The 15192-nt window shown below is 44.2% G+C and overlaps 1 protein-coding gene across 2 annotated transcripts; it reads right to left on the bottom strand.

The window, feature by feature from the left end:
• Positions 1-2049: 2049 nt before the first annotated feature.
• Positions 2050-5820, bottom strand: LOC109748909 (uncharacterized). Of its 2 annotated transcripts, XM_045234932.1 has the most exons (3): positions 4719-5820; positions 2379-4555; positions 2050-2302 (listed from the first exon to the last, which is right to left on the bottom strand). In XM_045234932.1, exon 2 carries the CDS (start codon positions 3571-3573, stop codon positions 3064-3066), a length of 510 nt encoding a protein of 169 aa, XP_045090867.1. In that variant the 5' UTR covers positions 3574-4555; positions 4719-5820; the 3' UTR covers positions 2050-2302; positions 2379-3063. The 2 variants fall into 2 exon arrangements, with proteins under 2 accessions (XP_045090867.1, XP_045090866.1); XM_045234931.1 differs by having other exon boundaries at positions 2379-5820.
• Between the last annotated feature and the right edge of the window lie 9372 nt (positions 5821-15192).

The raw sequence follows: 15192 nt of genomic DNA, 5'->3' as shown, positions 1-15192 counted from the left end.
CAGTTTTTGCCGTAACCCTCTCTACTTTTTTGCACATGCTTAGCTTCAGGCTTAGTTTTTGCCGTAAATGAAGGAGAGGCGCAATGCTCACCTGCACGTTGCTTAGCTTCAGGCCTTGAGAAAGGACACATAGCTCCGTGCAGTCTACACCATTTCCTCAACGCCTGAAGTTAAGCAATGTGCAGGTGAGCATTGCGCCTCTCCTTCATCGTCGTTCCTCGTCTCTGCACTCAGGGCTTATAAACCGCTGCGAGTCCCTCTCGTTTGGCGAGGCGGGACTAAAAAACTGCTGCAAAAAAATCAACTAAAAAACTCTAGTACCGATTTGTGGATTGAACCGGTACTAAAGGTGCTGGTGGAGCTCCGGCCTGACAACAGCCTGCCACCACCTCTTTATTACCGGTTCGTGGCGTGAACCGGTACTAAAGGTTCGCCACGAACCGGTACTAGTGAGCGCCGCCCGCCTAGCCGTTGGAACCGGCACTAATGGTCACATTAGTGCCGGTCCAGTTACAAATCGGGACTAATGTGCTTCACATTAGGTCGTTTTTCTACTAGTGTTTTGATTCTTGGATCAGCTGGATGAGTTACATTGTTGATGGTCATCGATTAGGTTTTTGAGGAGCTCATTCATCAAATTGTTTATCTTCGTTGGGAATGGGAGTTGGAGCTCCACCTACCACCAAAGGCCTACACGGTTTAACTTGACCCTTGTCAAAAGAAAGAAAAACATGATTCGCGACATGCATCTGCCAAGGCATAAAGCAACGATACCCTCTGTGGCAATGCAGTGGGGCGCCGCCGTTAATTTCTTAGCAGACGTACAGACATGTGAATGAATGGACATGACAAACTAGATAACCGTTGGGACGCTTAATTTCTTTGCAGTGGACGGCCTTAGCATGTGCACATATGCACATTGTACATGGCAGTAAAAAGCTACCTAGCCAGCTCTTTTTAATTGGTTGCACGGGCACGGCTTCATTGTTTGTGTGGTTCAATTGTTCATGGAATAACGAAAAATTTGTACTACTCACACATGTCGTAGTCAAAATCTTTGTAAGCCATTTACTGGAAGCTTATGATGAAAATTCTGGGCTAATAAGGCCGTTAGAAAATGTAATTCTCCACATCAGTAATACAAGTAATTTCCCGAAAAAAAGTTTCAACTAACGTGATTACTAGTGGAATACTGCATACACATGTAATAACCCCGGTTCGTGCACATTTCAGACACCCATTAATTTGATGTGTTCTGAAAGGTGTAAGTTGTGGAACAATTCCACAACTCTTTGCATGATTGCTAGGACTCAAATATTCGACTCCCCACGACCAGACTGAAGAAACTTAATTTTCGAAGGTTTAAGGAGGTTTGGAAGCAACATTAACAGGATGTGGCTACGGGCGGTGAAACCGCTCATACAGTACAAGTCAAGTGTCGGGTGTGGATTCCAAAAGAAAAATGGGCATCAAAAGAAGGACCTCACTTGGCACGAAGGCATTCCAAGCCATAGCATCCCGTGCATCCAACCATAATTGCATGGTCACATGGGTCACTCAATCTCAGCCGAGTGGATACTCCAGCAGATGCCCGAATGAATAGAAAAAGAAACATTTTTTAACACCAGAAACAACATTTGTGCATGGATATACATACACTGCACCAACAATTTCACCAGCATAGCATATAACTCATGTCTAACAATCACATAGAGAAAATTAAGGTCGAATACATCCTAGATAACCACAATCCATCCAGTCTAATTATATAGCCAGCGAGCATTGCCCAAATGGAGTAATATAATTAACTAGTAGAGTCGATCTGGATATTAACACTGCACTAGATACGGCACCACTCCATCAATCGTCACAGCAGAATGAATGCATACTCTACGCTCTCATCAGTACCTGGTGGGCTGATCCACGAACATGATCAGAAGAAATAGGCCACGTACTTCATGCCCCACCCATCACCTCCCAGGAGGGCCCGGAAGCTGAGGAGGTCGCACACCACGATGAAGCAGAACCCCGCAGTGAAGTAGATCCTGCCGAAGATGTATCCTGGGTCGGCGGCGAGGAAGATCCAGACGGTGCTGGCGCTCATGCAATGGAAGAGGACGGTGACCGCGAGCGCGAGGTAGACGAGGGCACGGCGGGCAGAGCGACGGCGGCATGGGAGCAGCAGCGCCAGCGCCGCGGCGGCCGCCTGTAATGGGGCGCAGCACAGCATCCCGATGGAGAGGGCGATTACTCTGGCTTCCTCCGCGTCCGTCAGCTCTATGCACGGCAGAATGAAGGAGGACTGCAGTGCAGAGGGCGCATGATGGATCGGTCGAAATGTCAAGTATCGGAGGGGTAGTACACTGGTGGGTGGTTACCTGGCTGCACGAGACGGGGATGTAGTCGACGGCTACGTAGCTGACTGCTGTGCTGAAGGTGTTGATGAGCGCCCATGCGCAGACCAGCGGGACGCCATCGCGGATCTTCTTCTTGGCCGCGCTCAGAGGCAGCAGATCATGTTGCTGCCGTGGCTATGCCCTCGCCCTAGCTCTCTACTCTCTCTCTGACGCCGTGGCTCGAACCAACGAGAAGAAGAAGATCAGAGGAGGAAGAAGGACACGGAGACACGGTGGTTTTTCCCGGCGCAACAACGCCAATTTCCCTGAGCTCGAACTCAGCACACACCACCCAGTACAATGATCACCTCCGTGAGCTTTATACGCGGGCTAAGCTGGGCAACGACCCACTCGCTCCTGCCCACTCGCGCGCTCTGATCAGCCCGCTCTGCACGCCCCGCGATGCGCTCCGCGCGCGCGCCCTGCGCCGAGCCCTCAACGATCACGCGCCCCCGCTGCGCTCGGATCACGTCCTGACCTAGTCTACACACACACATGCACGGTGTCTACCCGCACGGTCACCCCGTGCACCACACGTACACACACGCACACCAACCCCGCGGACCCGGTGCCCCCGACGCGTCCGGCTCGCGCCCATACACACGCCAGTCGAGCCCAGTGCACCGCCGCGGCTTATTCACCCAACACTCGCGCCCTAAGCCGCGGCTCAGAGCAGCCCGGCGTCCTCGACATCGTCCACGAGCAGGGCTCGCTCCGCCGCCGGCGCCTTCTTGAGCTGCGGGCACTCGCGCTTGAAATGCCCCCGTTCGCCGCACTTGTAGCAGCGACCGCGCCGGTTCCCGCCGAAGCGCGACGCCTCGCTGCGCACGTCGTCGTCGTCGTCTCCGCGTGCACCGCTCCGACGCCGCTCGCGCGCACGCCACTGTGCCGCGGTGTACAGCAGCTGCCCGTCCGCGCCCTCGCCGCCTGCCTGATCGCGTCGCCGCAGCCGCTCGTCAAATGCCTTCAGCCGCCCCAACGCGTCCTCGAACAGCATCGTGCCGACGTCGCAGAACTGCTCGATCCCTGCCACCGCCGCGTACAAACGGTTCGGCACCGAGTCGAGCAGCTTCTTGACAAGCGCCGCGTCCTCCAGGGTCGAGCCCAGCGCCGCGTAGCGCGCCGCCATGCCACCAAGCCTCCCGGCGAACGCGTCCAGGGACTGTGACTCCGCCATGCGCAGGAGCTCAAATTCCCCCCGGACCGTGCCGAGCCGCGCCGCGCGCACGCGGTCCGCGCCCACAAACCTGGCCTTCAAACTCGCCCACACCTCGGCCGCCGTCTTCTTCGACGCGACCTGCAGCAGAAGGTCCTCGGCGAGTGCACCGAGCAGGTAGGCGCGCGCAGGCTTGTCCTTCTTCGCGATGACGGCCGCCACCGCGTCCTCCGGCACCACCACCGCCTCCCACAGCCCGGCCGCATCAAGGTTCGCCTCCACCTTGATCGACCATGTCGTGTAGTTGTCGCCGGTGAGCAGTGGCACCGACTGCGGCAGCGACCCGCCTGTTCCGCCAGCGACCCGCCTGTTCCGCCAGCGTACGGGACGATCGACATCGCCGGCGCGCCCTGACCAGAACGTGGCTCTGATGCCAACTGTTGTTGCCGTGGCTATGCCCTCGCCCTAGCTCTCTACTCTCTCTGTGACGCCGTGGCTCGAACCAACGAGAAGAAGAAGATCAGAAGAGGAAGAAGGACACGGAGACACGGTGGTTTTTCCCGGCGCAACAACGCCAATTTCCCTGAGCTCGAACTCAGCACACACCACCCAGTACAATGATCACCTCCGTGAGCTTTATACGCGGGCTAAGCTGGGCAACGACCCACTCGCTCCTGCCCACTCGCGCGCTCTGATCGGCCCGCTCTGCACGCCCCGCGACGCGCTCCGCGCGCGCGCCCTGCGCCGAGCCCTCAACGATCACGCGCCCCCGCTGCGCTCGGATCATGTCCTGACCTAGTCTACACACACACACATGCACGGTGTCTACCCGCACGGTCACCCCGTGCACCACACGTACACACACACACACCAACCCCGCGGACCCGGTGCACCCGACGCGTCCGGCTCGCGCCCATACACACGCCAGTCGAGCCCAGTGCACCGCCGCGGCTTATTCACCCAACAGATCAGGGGTCTTGCCGTCCATGGACATCGATCCAAGCTAGGTAGGAGTAGCAGTAGGAGGAGATCATGAGATCAGCAACAACTTATGGTTAGGTTCCTCTTCTCTAATTTCATGTCCCCATTCAACATGAAAGAAGAAAAAGAAGAAGAAGAGGAAGAAGGAAAGAATAGCAGGACGGCCGCAGATGGAGGGGACTCACCGTCACTTGCTGGTCAGATGCACGGGAGGGAGGTTCTTCCTAGCTTGCTAGCTTGGTGTGGTTCCTTCTGAAGGGGCTCGAGCAACAACTACAGAGCGCAACGACCACGCTAGTGGTGGAGCGGCTCCTGCTTAAGTGCCCGAGCCGCGAGGAGCGCAGCAGCAGCGAGAGAGAAGCAAAGCAACTCGATCGGCGTGGGCCTGCCTCAACACCCACTACGTGTCGAGCAGCCGCGGCCTGAGCTGCACACACACACACACACACACACACACACACACAGGGAGGAGAGTCCGGTTCATCTCATGGCAATGGCAGTGAGAAAGGAAACTACCGCGAAGTTGCGTCCGCGAAGCACCCATACCCTCTTTGGCAACGAGGTGGCACACTCAGTTTCTTTGCAGGTTGACAAAAACGTGAATGAACGTAGCACGCGCACATGCATACGGGGCAGTGAAAAGCTAGCTAGCCTGCTCTTTCTAATTAGCTGCACGGTCAGTTTAAGTTTCAAACTAGTGTGATTTCTAGTAGCTACTCCCTCCGTTTCAAATTACTCGTCGTGGTTTTAGTTCAATTTAAACTAAAACCACGACGAGTAATTTGGAACGGAGGGAGTAGCATACTGCATACGCATGTAATAATACCCCGGTGTGTGCACCAGCCACACCGTGCCACTCCGACGATTGGTGGTGGTTTATCCACATTTTTGATAAATGATGGATTTTATTTGCGTAAAATGAAGCATCAAAATAATACAAAACATAATGAGCACATAACCGGTCTCTATATAGTTAAGATGCACACAACCATTACAAACGTACAAAAACACACACACACTCATAGTAAAATCATACAAGACCAAAACTATGCATAGGCTAGGAAAAAAAACCAAAGCAATCTGATCCGTGATCTGCAAACTACATAAATTACCATATCCGCACCAACCACCTCATGACATCACACCGACGACGAGATTCTTCAACAACAATGCCTTTACGACGGAAGCGACGCTTAAGCGTCGCCGTCACCGCATCCAACCACACGAGGTCGGAATCTAGATTTTCACCCTAAAGAACCAATCCGAGCATATCCGAGCAATGCCTTCAACAAGTTAACGACATAAAACATAGCCATTGCCAGGTATATCCAGCACGGAAACCTAGGCGTTCACCTGGAACTCATGACCAGGTGCTTGCATAGAACCGGCAGCGCACGCAGGGAAAAACACCCAGGAGATATCGGCGAGGCCTTTTGCTAGTCCACGCGCATCGCATCCCGACCACCATGTATCCCTGGTGACCACGACATGCAGTCCCCATGGCGATAACGAAAATGTGTGGCCCCCGCCACCACAACCATGCCCCCAACCATTAACACCGCCTTGAGCCCAACCCCCCTCCGCTCGCACCGCACACATGGAGAAGTGCCGGGAAATACTAGCAATCGTCGGGCACCTCGTCGGGAGAGCCTTAGTTACGACGAGAGAGGATGTCTCTGCGAGTGGGAGGAGGGATATGAGAGAGTGGTGAAGATAGAGCGGGTAGGGGGATACACTAGCTAAGGTCGCTCACTGCAATTGGTGCCTACATGAACAAATCTGTGAAGCTGATGTCGCTTCAAGATCGTGCCAAGGTCCGTAAGACGAGATTGAACTGTAGGGGAGTGGTTCATTGGAAAGTGCAAAAATGTGAACAGATGCCAGATAACATTTTCCCAAGAAAACCATGACACATATTAGGTGATTCCATGCCGCGTGTGGGCCAAATGATCTTTAACACTTAAGGTGCAGAATATAACCCATCCCTTACGCGGCACCTATGTGCTATTTTGTCAGTTATCAAGTGGGCCGGCCTAATAAAGGCTCTCGATCGATCACGATCGCACCCCCCGCACGTGTAATTCTAGCTAAATGTTCTTTGAAACTTTCAGAAGCTTCTTTTCTCGGTTTTCAGAAGCTTCCACACTGATTTTCCCTCTTTTTCTCTCTTTATGCTTGGTTTTTTCTCATCTTTTTTTTGTTCATTTTTTCTTTGGTTTCTACTTGGTTTTTCTATTTCTTTTTTCCTTTCTTCTTTTCTCTTTTAAAATTGCATTAACATTTTTTTTAATTATGATTATTTTTTAAAATTGCAACCAATATTTGAGTTTTTTGTTAATCATCTACTTGAATTTATTTGAACATGTATAAATCTTTTTCCTGTTGTATTAAAAAATGTACAACATACAATGGCCCAGTGCACATGGGCCCTTTCAGATGATGACTTGGTAGTAACAATGACAGAGAACAGACAACCAGTTGCAAAAAATTGGATATTTGATTTAAATGAGGAGCTCAGTCATCATCAGTTCACTAGGATGGTGGTTACGCTTTGGGCGATCTGGTATGCGAGAAGGAAGGCAGTACTGTTAGCAATAAACCATGCATTGTATGGGCGTTGTCCGACTTGTGTGCGTCGCGTGTGTATGTGCAAGAATGCTGCAGGCTAGCGGCATGCATGGACGTGTGAGTTTGAGTCTGTGTCGAACCAGAGCGTTGTGTGTGCATGTTCTGGCTCGGCTGCATGTCGGTGTCGTCAGTTGGGCACCTTGCCAGGTTGTTGGCAGTGCGCGTCAGTTGCGGAGTGCAGCAGCAGGATGGCTCGCGGTCAAGATGGCGCCTGGGTCTCGTGGATGAGGAGATGGCTCACGAACGAGAGAAGACCGGATCGCCAGGGCGTTCGTGCGCATGAAGATCGCTGGAGTGGACTGCTTGGCTGTTGCGTTGCCGTAGCCTTTAAAAGGGGTCGTGTAATCATGTTGTCGAAGTGCCAAAACCCAGTGATAAAGGTTGCCAAGATACAGGCCGGTTTGCGGCCGCGGCGTTCGTCGCCATTGCTTTGAGTTCGTGCTCGAGTTGGGTTATCTTGTGCGTATGGTTTCCGGGTTTGCGCCAACAAGTACATGAATCAATATTCCAAAGCCCCCCAAAACTAATGCTCTTGTGGAATCTTATCTGCATGATTTGTCCGTGTGTGAGACGCCAAGGCAGGTTAGCCGACTGAGGGACAACGGGGGAATATGGTGCAGCGATGGCTTCCTCCTCCAGGGAATATGGTCAAACTCAATGCTGACAGTGCGGTTGCCCTCGATGGTCTGCGGGGAGTAGCAGCGGCAATCTGTCGCGACCAACCAGGAAACTACCTTGGTTGTTCAGCCTTGGTATTGCATGCTAGGGATCCTCTGCTACTTGAAACATATGCGGTGAGGGAAGCACTTGCACTAGCTGCTGACCTTAACCTCAATCATCTGCACGCCGCGTCCGACTGTCAGGCACTCATCAAAGAAATCCATCAACAAAGCGGTGGGAACAATGCGGCACTAATCCGGGAGATTTGCTTCACGGCGAAAGAGTTTCAGTCTTGTACTTTCATTCATGAAAATAGGAGTTCTAATTTTGAGGCTCATAATGTAGCCAAGTATGCCTATAATCTAGATTCAGGTCGGCATTTGTGGTTAGGTGTTCCCTCGACCAAGTTCTTGTACCTTTAAACTTTCATCAATAAAGGTTACGAGAATTCTCAAAAAAAGAAGAAATTGTAGGGTACCCCTTGCGAGAGACCCTTAAGGGTCACTTTGTCGCTCCGCCGCCATGTGTCACGTGCTGGGCGCTTCCATGAATTATTTTATTTTTTTGCACATGTTTTCGGGTTTTTGATGATTTTTTCGGTTTTTTGGCTTTTTGTTTTTGCCGGGTTTCCCTAGGTTTAAAAAAAACTTTTTCTGCGTAGAAAAAAACATTTTTCTTTCGCGAGAGGCACATATTTTCTTTTTTTGAAGGCACAGGTTTGCTTTCACGAGAGGCACAACTGCGCCTCTCGAAAAAGAAAAAATGAATTTTTTCTTTCGCGAGGGGCACAAATTTGTTTCTCGTGGAGGCACAGGTGTACTTCATGAGAGTTGTGTCTCTTGGAAAGAGAAAAAGAAAGTGTTTTCTCCTCTTCGAGGGGCATATATTTGCTTCTTGTGAAGGCACAGTTTAGCTTCCATGAGAGGCTTAGGTATGCCTCATAGAAAAGTGAAAAAACAAAAAAAAAATCTTTCGCGAGAGGCATAGATTTGCTTCTCATAGAGATACAAATTTGCTTCCGCGAGAGGCACAACTTTGCCTCACGCGAAAGGAAAAAAACACTATTTTTTGTTCTTTCACGAGAGGCCCCGATTTGCTTCTCGTGAGACACATATTTGCTTCGAGGAACGACACAACTATGCCTCTCGAAAAAGAAAAAACCAGGCTTCCGGCTTGGTTTCCTTTTCTCTTATTTTTTCTGTTTTTTTCATGAAAAAGAGTTCGTCAAATCCTATTAACATGGGATCTGATTTCAAAAATCTCAACACGAGAAATCCAATGGTGAAAACGGTTCGCGATTAGGACGTATGGTTTAAGAGATAAAACGTTTGAGATAAACGAATCTATGAAAAAAAAAGGAAAACTAACAGGTTGCGACAAGTGACGCATGTTGCAACTTGGAAACGTCGAAGTGATCTTTACAAGGGGTATCCCTTAATTAGTGATTTTAGAGATCTCTTATATGTCGTTCTACTGGGCCGACCCATTAAGAGTTCACACAAAGGACAAAATAAAATAAAAAAACAAGAATGTGTGCGAGGTGATGCGGCGACTATCTCGCATTAAGCCAGGCGAAACTATCTCTAGTGTCGAACTGTATAGTAACGGGCTTGCCCAATAGCGGAAATTAAAAGCAATAGGGAGACAAAAAGGAAACACGCGCTGGGAGGATTCAAACCTTGCTCTACTGGTTGATTGCACGAGCAGTCGCGTTCATGCTAAACTAGCGACCTACTTAATTCAAATCGAGCGGGGTTTTCACTATTTCTTCTCCGTTTTCCAGGTTTTTTTGATTTTGTTTCACCGATTTTCCCTAGTCTCATTGTTTTTTTCTTTATTTTGTTTTCCCCATTTTTTTAATTTTTTCTTCCGTTTTCTTTCTTTCTTTCTTGTTTTTCCTCGGTTTTTTTCGTTTTCTTCTTCGTCTTCTTTGTTTCTTGTTTGGTTTTCTCATCTCATCTCTGTTTTTTTTCTTTTCATTTTTATTTTGAGTCTTCTTTGTTTCTTTTGGTTTCATTCTACAATTTTCGTATATGTCACAACATTTTTCTAATAAATGTCTAACATTTTTTCAATAAAATTTAACATTTTTTAATATGTGGTCAACATTTTTTCTAATACACATCTTAAACATTTTTGAAATGGTTGATTAACAATTTTCAAATATAAGACTAACATTTTTTTAACACTTGGTCAACATTTTTCCTACACACACTATTTAAAATTTTATCAAATGTTTGATTAATACATGTCTTATATTATGCCACGGAGGGAGTAGTTTTAAAATAACAAGATTTCACATTTTTTGAATATGTCAACATTTTTTCTACACATATTTGGTATTTTTCAAATGCTTGATTAACATTATTCAAACACTTGTTCAACATTTTTTTCCAATGCTTGATTAGCATTTTTATATACATGATCATTTTTTTCATCATTTTATTAATACATGATCACTTTTTTTTCACCTTTTTGATTATTATTTTTACATACGTGATCAATTTTTTAACATTTTTTAGTACATGATCAAGAATTTTTCTATACACGTTCAACAATTCCCGATTGCTTGATTAACATTTTTCAAATACTTGTTCAACATTTTATTAATGCTTAATTAACATTTTACAAACACTTCTTCAACATTTTCCGAATGCTTGATTAACATTTTTACAAATACTTGTTCAACATTTTTAAAATAGCTGTTTAACGTTTTTTGAATGCTTGTTCAACATTTTTCAAATACTTGTTCACCATTTTTTGAATGCTTGATTAACATTTTTTCAAATACTTGCTGAACATTTTTTAAATACTGGTTGAACATTTTCCAACTGTTTTTATGGAGTGTTTTTCGTAATGTATATTTTTAGAATATTTTAAAGTACAAAAAATACAAAAATAAAGCAAAAAACAAAAACAGAAAACATAAAAGAAAACAGAAAAACGGGCTGTACCCTCCCACACGCGTGGACTGGCCTACCTTGCTCGCCCCCTTCAGCGAGTCCGAAGTTAGACTCGCTGAAGGCGAGATATAGGGGCGCCCATAAAACACGGGACCTGTAGTATGGAGCTGATCGTGGCAAGCCACTTAAGATGAAAAAGGTTGTTGGTTAACAAGCAACATAGATCTTTAAGCTACCATAAGTGTGGAGTTGGCACCTTTTTTCCAAATTGAAAACACATTTTTTAAAGAGTGATATTTTAACCATGGACCTATTTAAAACCTCAAACAATATTTTAAAATGCAATATTTTACAAAAAAATCTTGATTCTTTTCTGAAAGCATGAAAATTTGAATCTTTATGTAAGTTTTAAAAAACATGATTTTTTTTTCTGAAATTCCTAATAAAATTTGGACACACAATTTATTTGGATCTATGAACACAATTTGAATAAGGGTACTGTTTTTGAAATTCTGAACAAATTTTGGACACATGCCATTGTTTGAAATTCCCATTTTTTCAAAACACGAATAATTTTTGAAAAAGCGATAATGTTTTGAATCTGTGATTTACTCTAACACAGGAATATTTTTTGAGACAACCAAATAAAATTAAAAAATTCTAACAAGTTTGAATACATGATTTTTTTGAAGAGTGGAATATTTTCCGAAACTCTCAAATTAAATTTGAAAACACGAATCATAATTTGAAAACATGAATAGGAAGATTTTTTAAATTATCTGAACAATTGTTTTAAAAACCTGAACTTTTTTTTGTAACTACAATTTTAAAAATCTTAACTAATTTAAAAGTAAAATTTAACTTGGAAAATAGGAGAGAGAGAGAGAATAATAAAAAATTAAAATAAAGAAGGATATAAAAAATCGGTTAAGAAAGATTCTAGAAGGTTCCCAAAACCAGAACGTGAAAAAGTTTACGTATACTACAGATGGCCCGGCCTACATCGCTCATACATGCGTTTTTCCGACAGTTTTTGACGCAAATGCGTAAGAAAGCACTGGATAAGCCCTCCCCGAGCGTGGGTTGGCCCTGTGCCATTAATATGGGCAGACACATTATTACGGTTTACAGTGTGTTTGGTTCCCATGCTTTAGGAAAATTAACAGGACCTTCCCTAGCTGTTTTCTTCTGTTTTTTTATATTTGAAATATATATTTGAATTTGCGACAAGTTTTCAAATACATGATCATTTTTAAATTGGTGAACATTCATCAAACTGAACATTTTTTAATTCTTGGACATTATTTGATATGATTTTTTTGTGAATTTCATGATATTTAGAAATTGCAAATAATATTTCAAATCAAGAATATTTTCTAATCTGTGAACAATTTTTGAAAGCAGGAACTTTTTTGAATGCGCAAACATTTCCTGAATTCGTGAACATATGTTGAAATCACGAATATTTTTTGAATTTAGAAGCATTTTTAAATTCATGAACACCTTTTGAAATTAAGAACATTTTTTAAATTTGCGAGCATTCTTCGAAACTGGGAACATATTTTATAATTTCTGAGCGTTTTTAAAATTGACAACATTTTTCAAATTCCTTGAAACTTTAAAAAATTACAGATACATTTGAGATGTATCTCTCATAAATGGTTTTTCTGAAGTTTGCATATTTCCTGGATTATTTGGATCAAGGAAACCTCTAGGCTATGCTATGTATGTATCCACACTTAGTTTTGCATTAAGTAAATCTATTTGACATCCATTTTTCATATCTCATAATCAAAATATGCAGACAATAACTAGAATGATCCTCACATATTTAAGCATCGCTACTAGCGAGAAAGTCTCGTCATTGTTAAATCATCGAACTTTTCAAAAACCTTTTGCGACAAGTCGAGTATTACAGATGTGAAAATTTTCATCCATATCAATCTTCTTTTTATAGATCCATGGCGGATTTAACCCCATAAGGTGGATAAAAAAGATCTAAACCTGATTGTCCCCCATGGATCTTATTTCAGATCAAATAGCACCCTGCCATTCCTTTGAGTCTGGGTCCATCATTGCTTTAGATGATACCCCATGCATTGCTGCGAGAACCTTGTTAAAAGAAATGCAAAAAGGGTTACTAAAACAATCAACTCTAATAAAAAAACAACTGTAAGCATAAAAGCAATAAAAACATTTGAAGCGTCTAAAAAGAAGGGGGGGGGGCACTTTTAGTTAACGGCCATAAAAATACAAAATCTAATGAAAAAGTAACTTATGACTAACATCCATGAATTGATGATTTGGCACTGCATGCATAGACTAATGCAACAAGTTACATTTTATGACTTAAATGCATGGTTTGCTTATGTGACATGTTTGCATGACTAGGAAAAATAGGTGGTGAGTTGTAGCTATTTTGGAATAGGTATCGGCTCACCATTGTCTAACATGTACTTTTGCAGCTTCTCCGCCCTTCATAGAGGGGTGCTTCCTTTGCCACGGGTTCCTAGATTTGACCAACCTCGTAAGCATTACTTGTCATGCCCTACCTAAGTGAATCTTTTTGACTTCTTTAAGTTGAACCGTTGTCCCACTAGTCTTCCTAGTAATAAACTCTTCCTCTTGGAAAATATTGTTTTGAATAACAAACACTTTTCCCTCTTCTTGGTTGTAGAAGTGATATCCCAAAGTTTTTTTTGGATATCCATGAAATTGCACTTATCTTATTTGGGTGCTAGGTGTTACGGATGTTCCTTATGCTTAAGTTCAAACGAAAATGCCATTGGGCCCCCAACACAAGGGTTTGTAGAAAGAAGAAAGTTTTAGCCTAAGTGAGAACCAAGTTTACCAATCCACATGGTTCTCCTACGAGCCCATGATCATCCCTTCACTCAACTATGAAACTTTTACGTAGTGAGGTTGTCAGTCTCACTTTGTTATTTACTAGGATTAGTATATCGAGTGTTTGGAATTAGCTTTTATATGCAAACGAAATTAAAATTCAGAATATTTAAGAGTAGAAAAAAAGAAAGTGAGGTTGTATTTCTAAGGGATAAAGGAAACAAATTTCATAACTTCACAAGTAGCATCTATCCAAATTAGCATAGGTGTGGTGAACACATTGCACTTGTGTATTCATCAAATTGTAGTGTTTACGTCTGATCATACATATTGCAATTTCACGGAGGCATTGCATCCTTATATCTACATCGTTATTCAACTGCATCTATAACTAATACTCCACTTCAAGACCGAAATCTATCATGCATGTCAAATTATTAAATAAAAATAGAGCATTGCATTAAGCAAGGTGACATAATGTTGATAGTATGTCCTCTTTACCTCCAGCTCATCACTGGAAGAACTAGGAAATTCTCATTTTATGCATAGTGACAATAACACAATACAGGGCTTCATTCCCTTCTCTCGCTGGTATAGGAATTTGCAAGGTTAAAACCAACCAACATACACCACTCCCTCTTGGAAACTGTTCATCTAAGCATGCCAGTGGGAGACTAATAGATCAGAGAGCATGTACTATAAATCACGCAACAAAGAACCAAAATATACCAAACAGAATTCCATATATAATCTGGTCATAAAGTGCAATTCATCACATCACAACAAGCACACCAAGAAATACATCATATTGCGCACAATCATGTTAGGCCACTCATTTGATCTTTGTATTGAAGAACGTGAGAGAGGAGATGCCACATAGCTATTTTTATGGTCCCATAGTTCAGTGAGGGTTACTCACACATGATTATCGGAGCAACAAAGTTGATGAAGAAGGCTCCAATGACAATTTCCCCCTCTAGCAGAGTACTGAAAAAAGACCCCACATAGGATCGCCTCACAACGGGTAGCGGCGGCGGCGTAAAAATTCTTCCTTACTTAGGTTTAGGTCAAAGGGGTAAACATAGTCATAGGTGTGGAGAGTCGGTAGAGGAGAGGCTTGTGGCCCCCAAACGACCTAGCCATGGAGCCAGGGCCACCCCTCTCGCATTTCTTTTCTCCCATGTGGTCTCCTATTGATTTCTTTTGACAACGTAATTTTGTTTTATTTTTTGGGCCCCAAAAGTTTTTTTTTTGCATAAAAATAGCAACTAACACTTGACACTGAATTAAGAGGTTAGTCCAATAAAACTAAAAGAAAAGTGTGCCAAAATTATATGAATGATATATACATATAGCGCGAACATAATTTTTTTATAGATGAGTTGGAGACATATCACTAGCTTGTTTGATCAAAATCTCTTGACATACGGATCACAACTCCAAACTTTTAGAAAAGATAAATCATGTTTCTTTCTATTTCAAATTGCATATGGTAGCATGTCAAGGATTTAGATGGTATCCTGTTTAGTGTGAAAGTTCTATAACATATCTTCAAAATGATAATCGTAGATCCCATTGGTTCATCATTGATCAAAGAAAGAAGTGCATATTTCAACCCTAAACT

The sequence above is a fragment of the Aegilops tauschii genome, chromosome 3 (assembly GCF_002575655.3).
Source record: "Aegilops tauschii subsp. strangulata cultivar AL8/78 chromosome 3, Aet v6.0, whole genome shotgun sequence".
NCBI lineage: Eukaryota > Viridiplantae > Streptophyta > Magnoliopsida > Poales > Poaceae > Aegilops > Aegilops tauschii.
This window is presented reverse-complemented; position numbering and strand designations above follow the sequence as displayed.

What these genes read in the sequence shown, in the direction of transcription:
- LOC109748909 (XM_045234931.1), bottom strand. Translation starts at nt 3,573, where the DNA reads ATGGCGGAGTCACAGTCCCTGGACGCGTTCGCCGGGAGGCTTGGTGGC.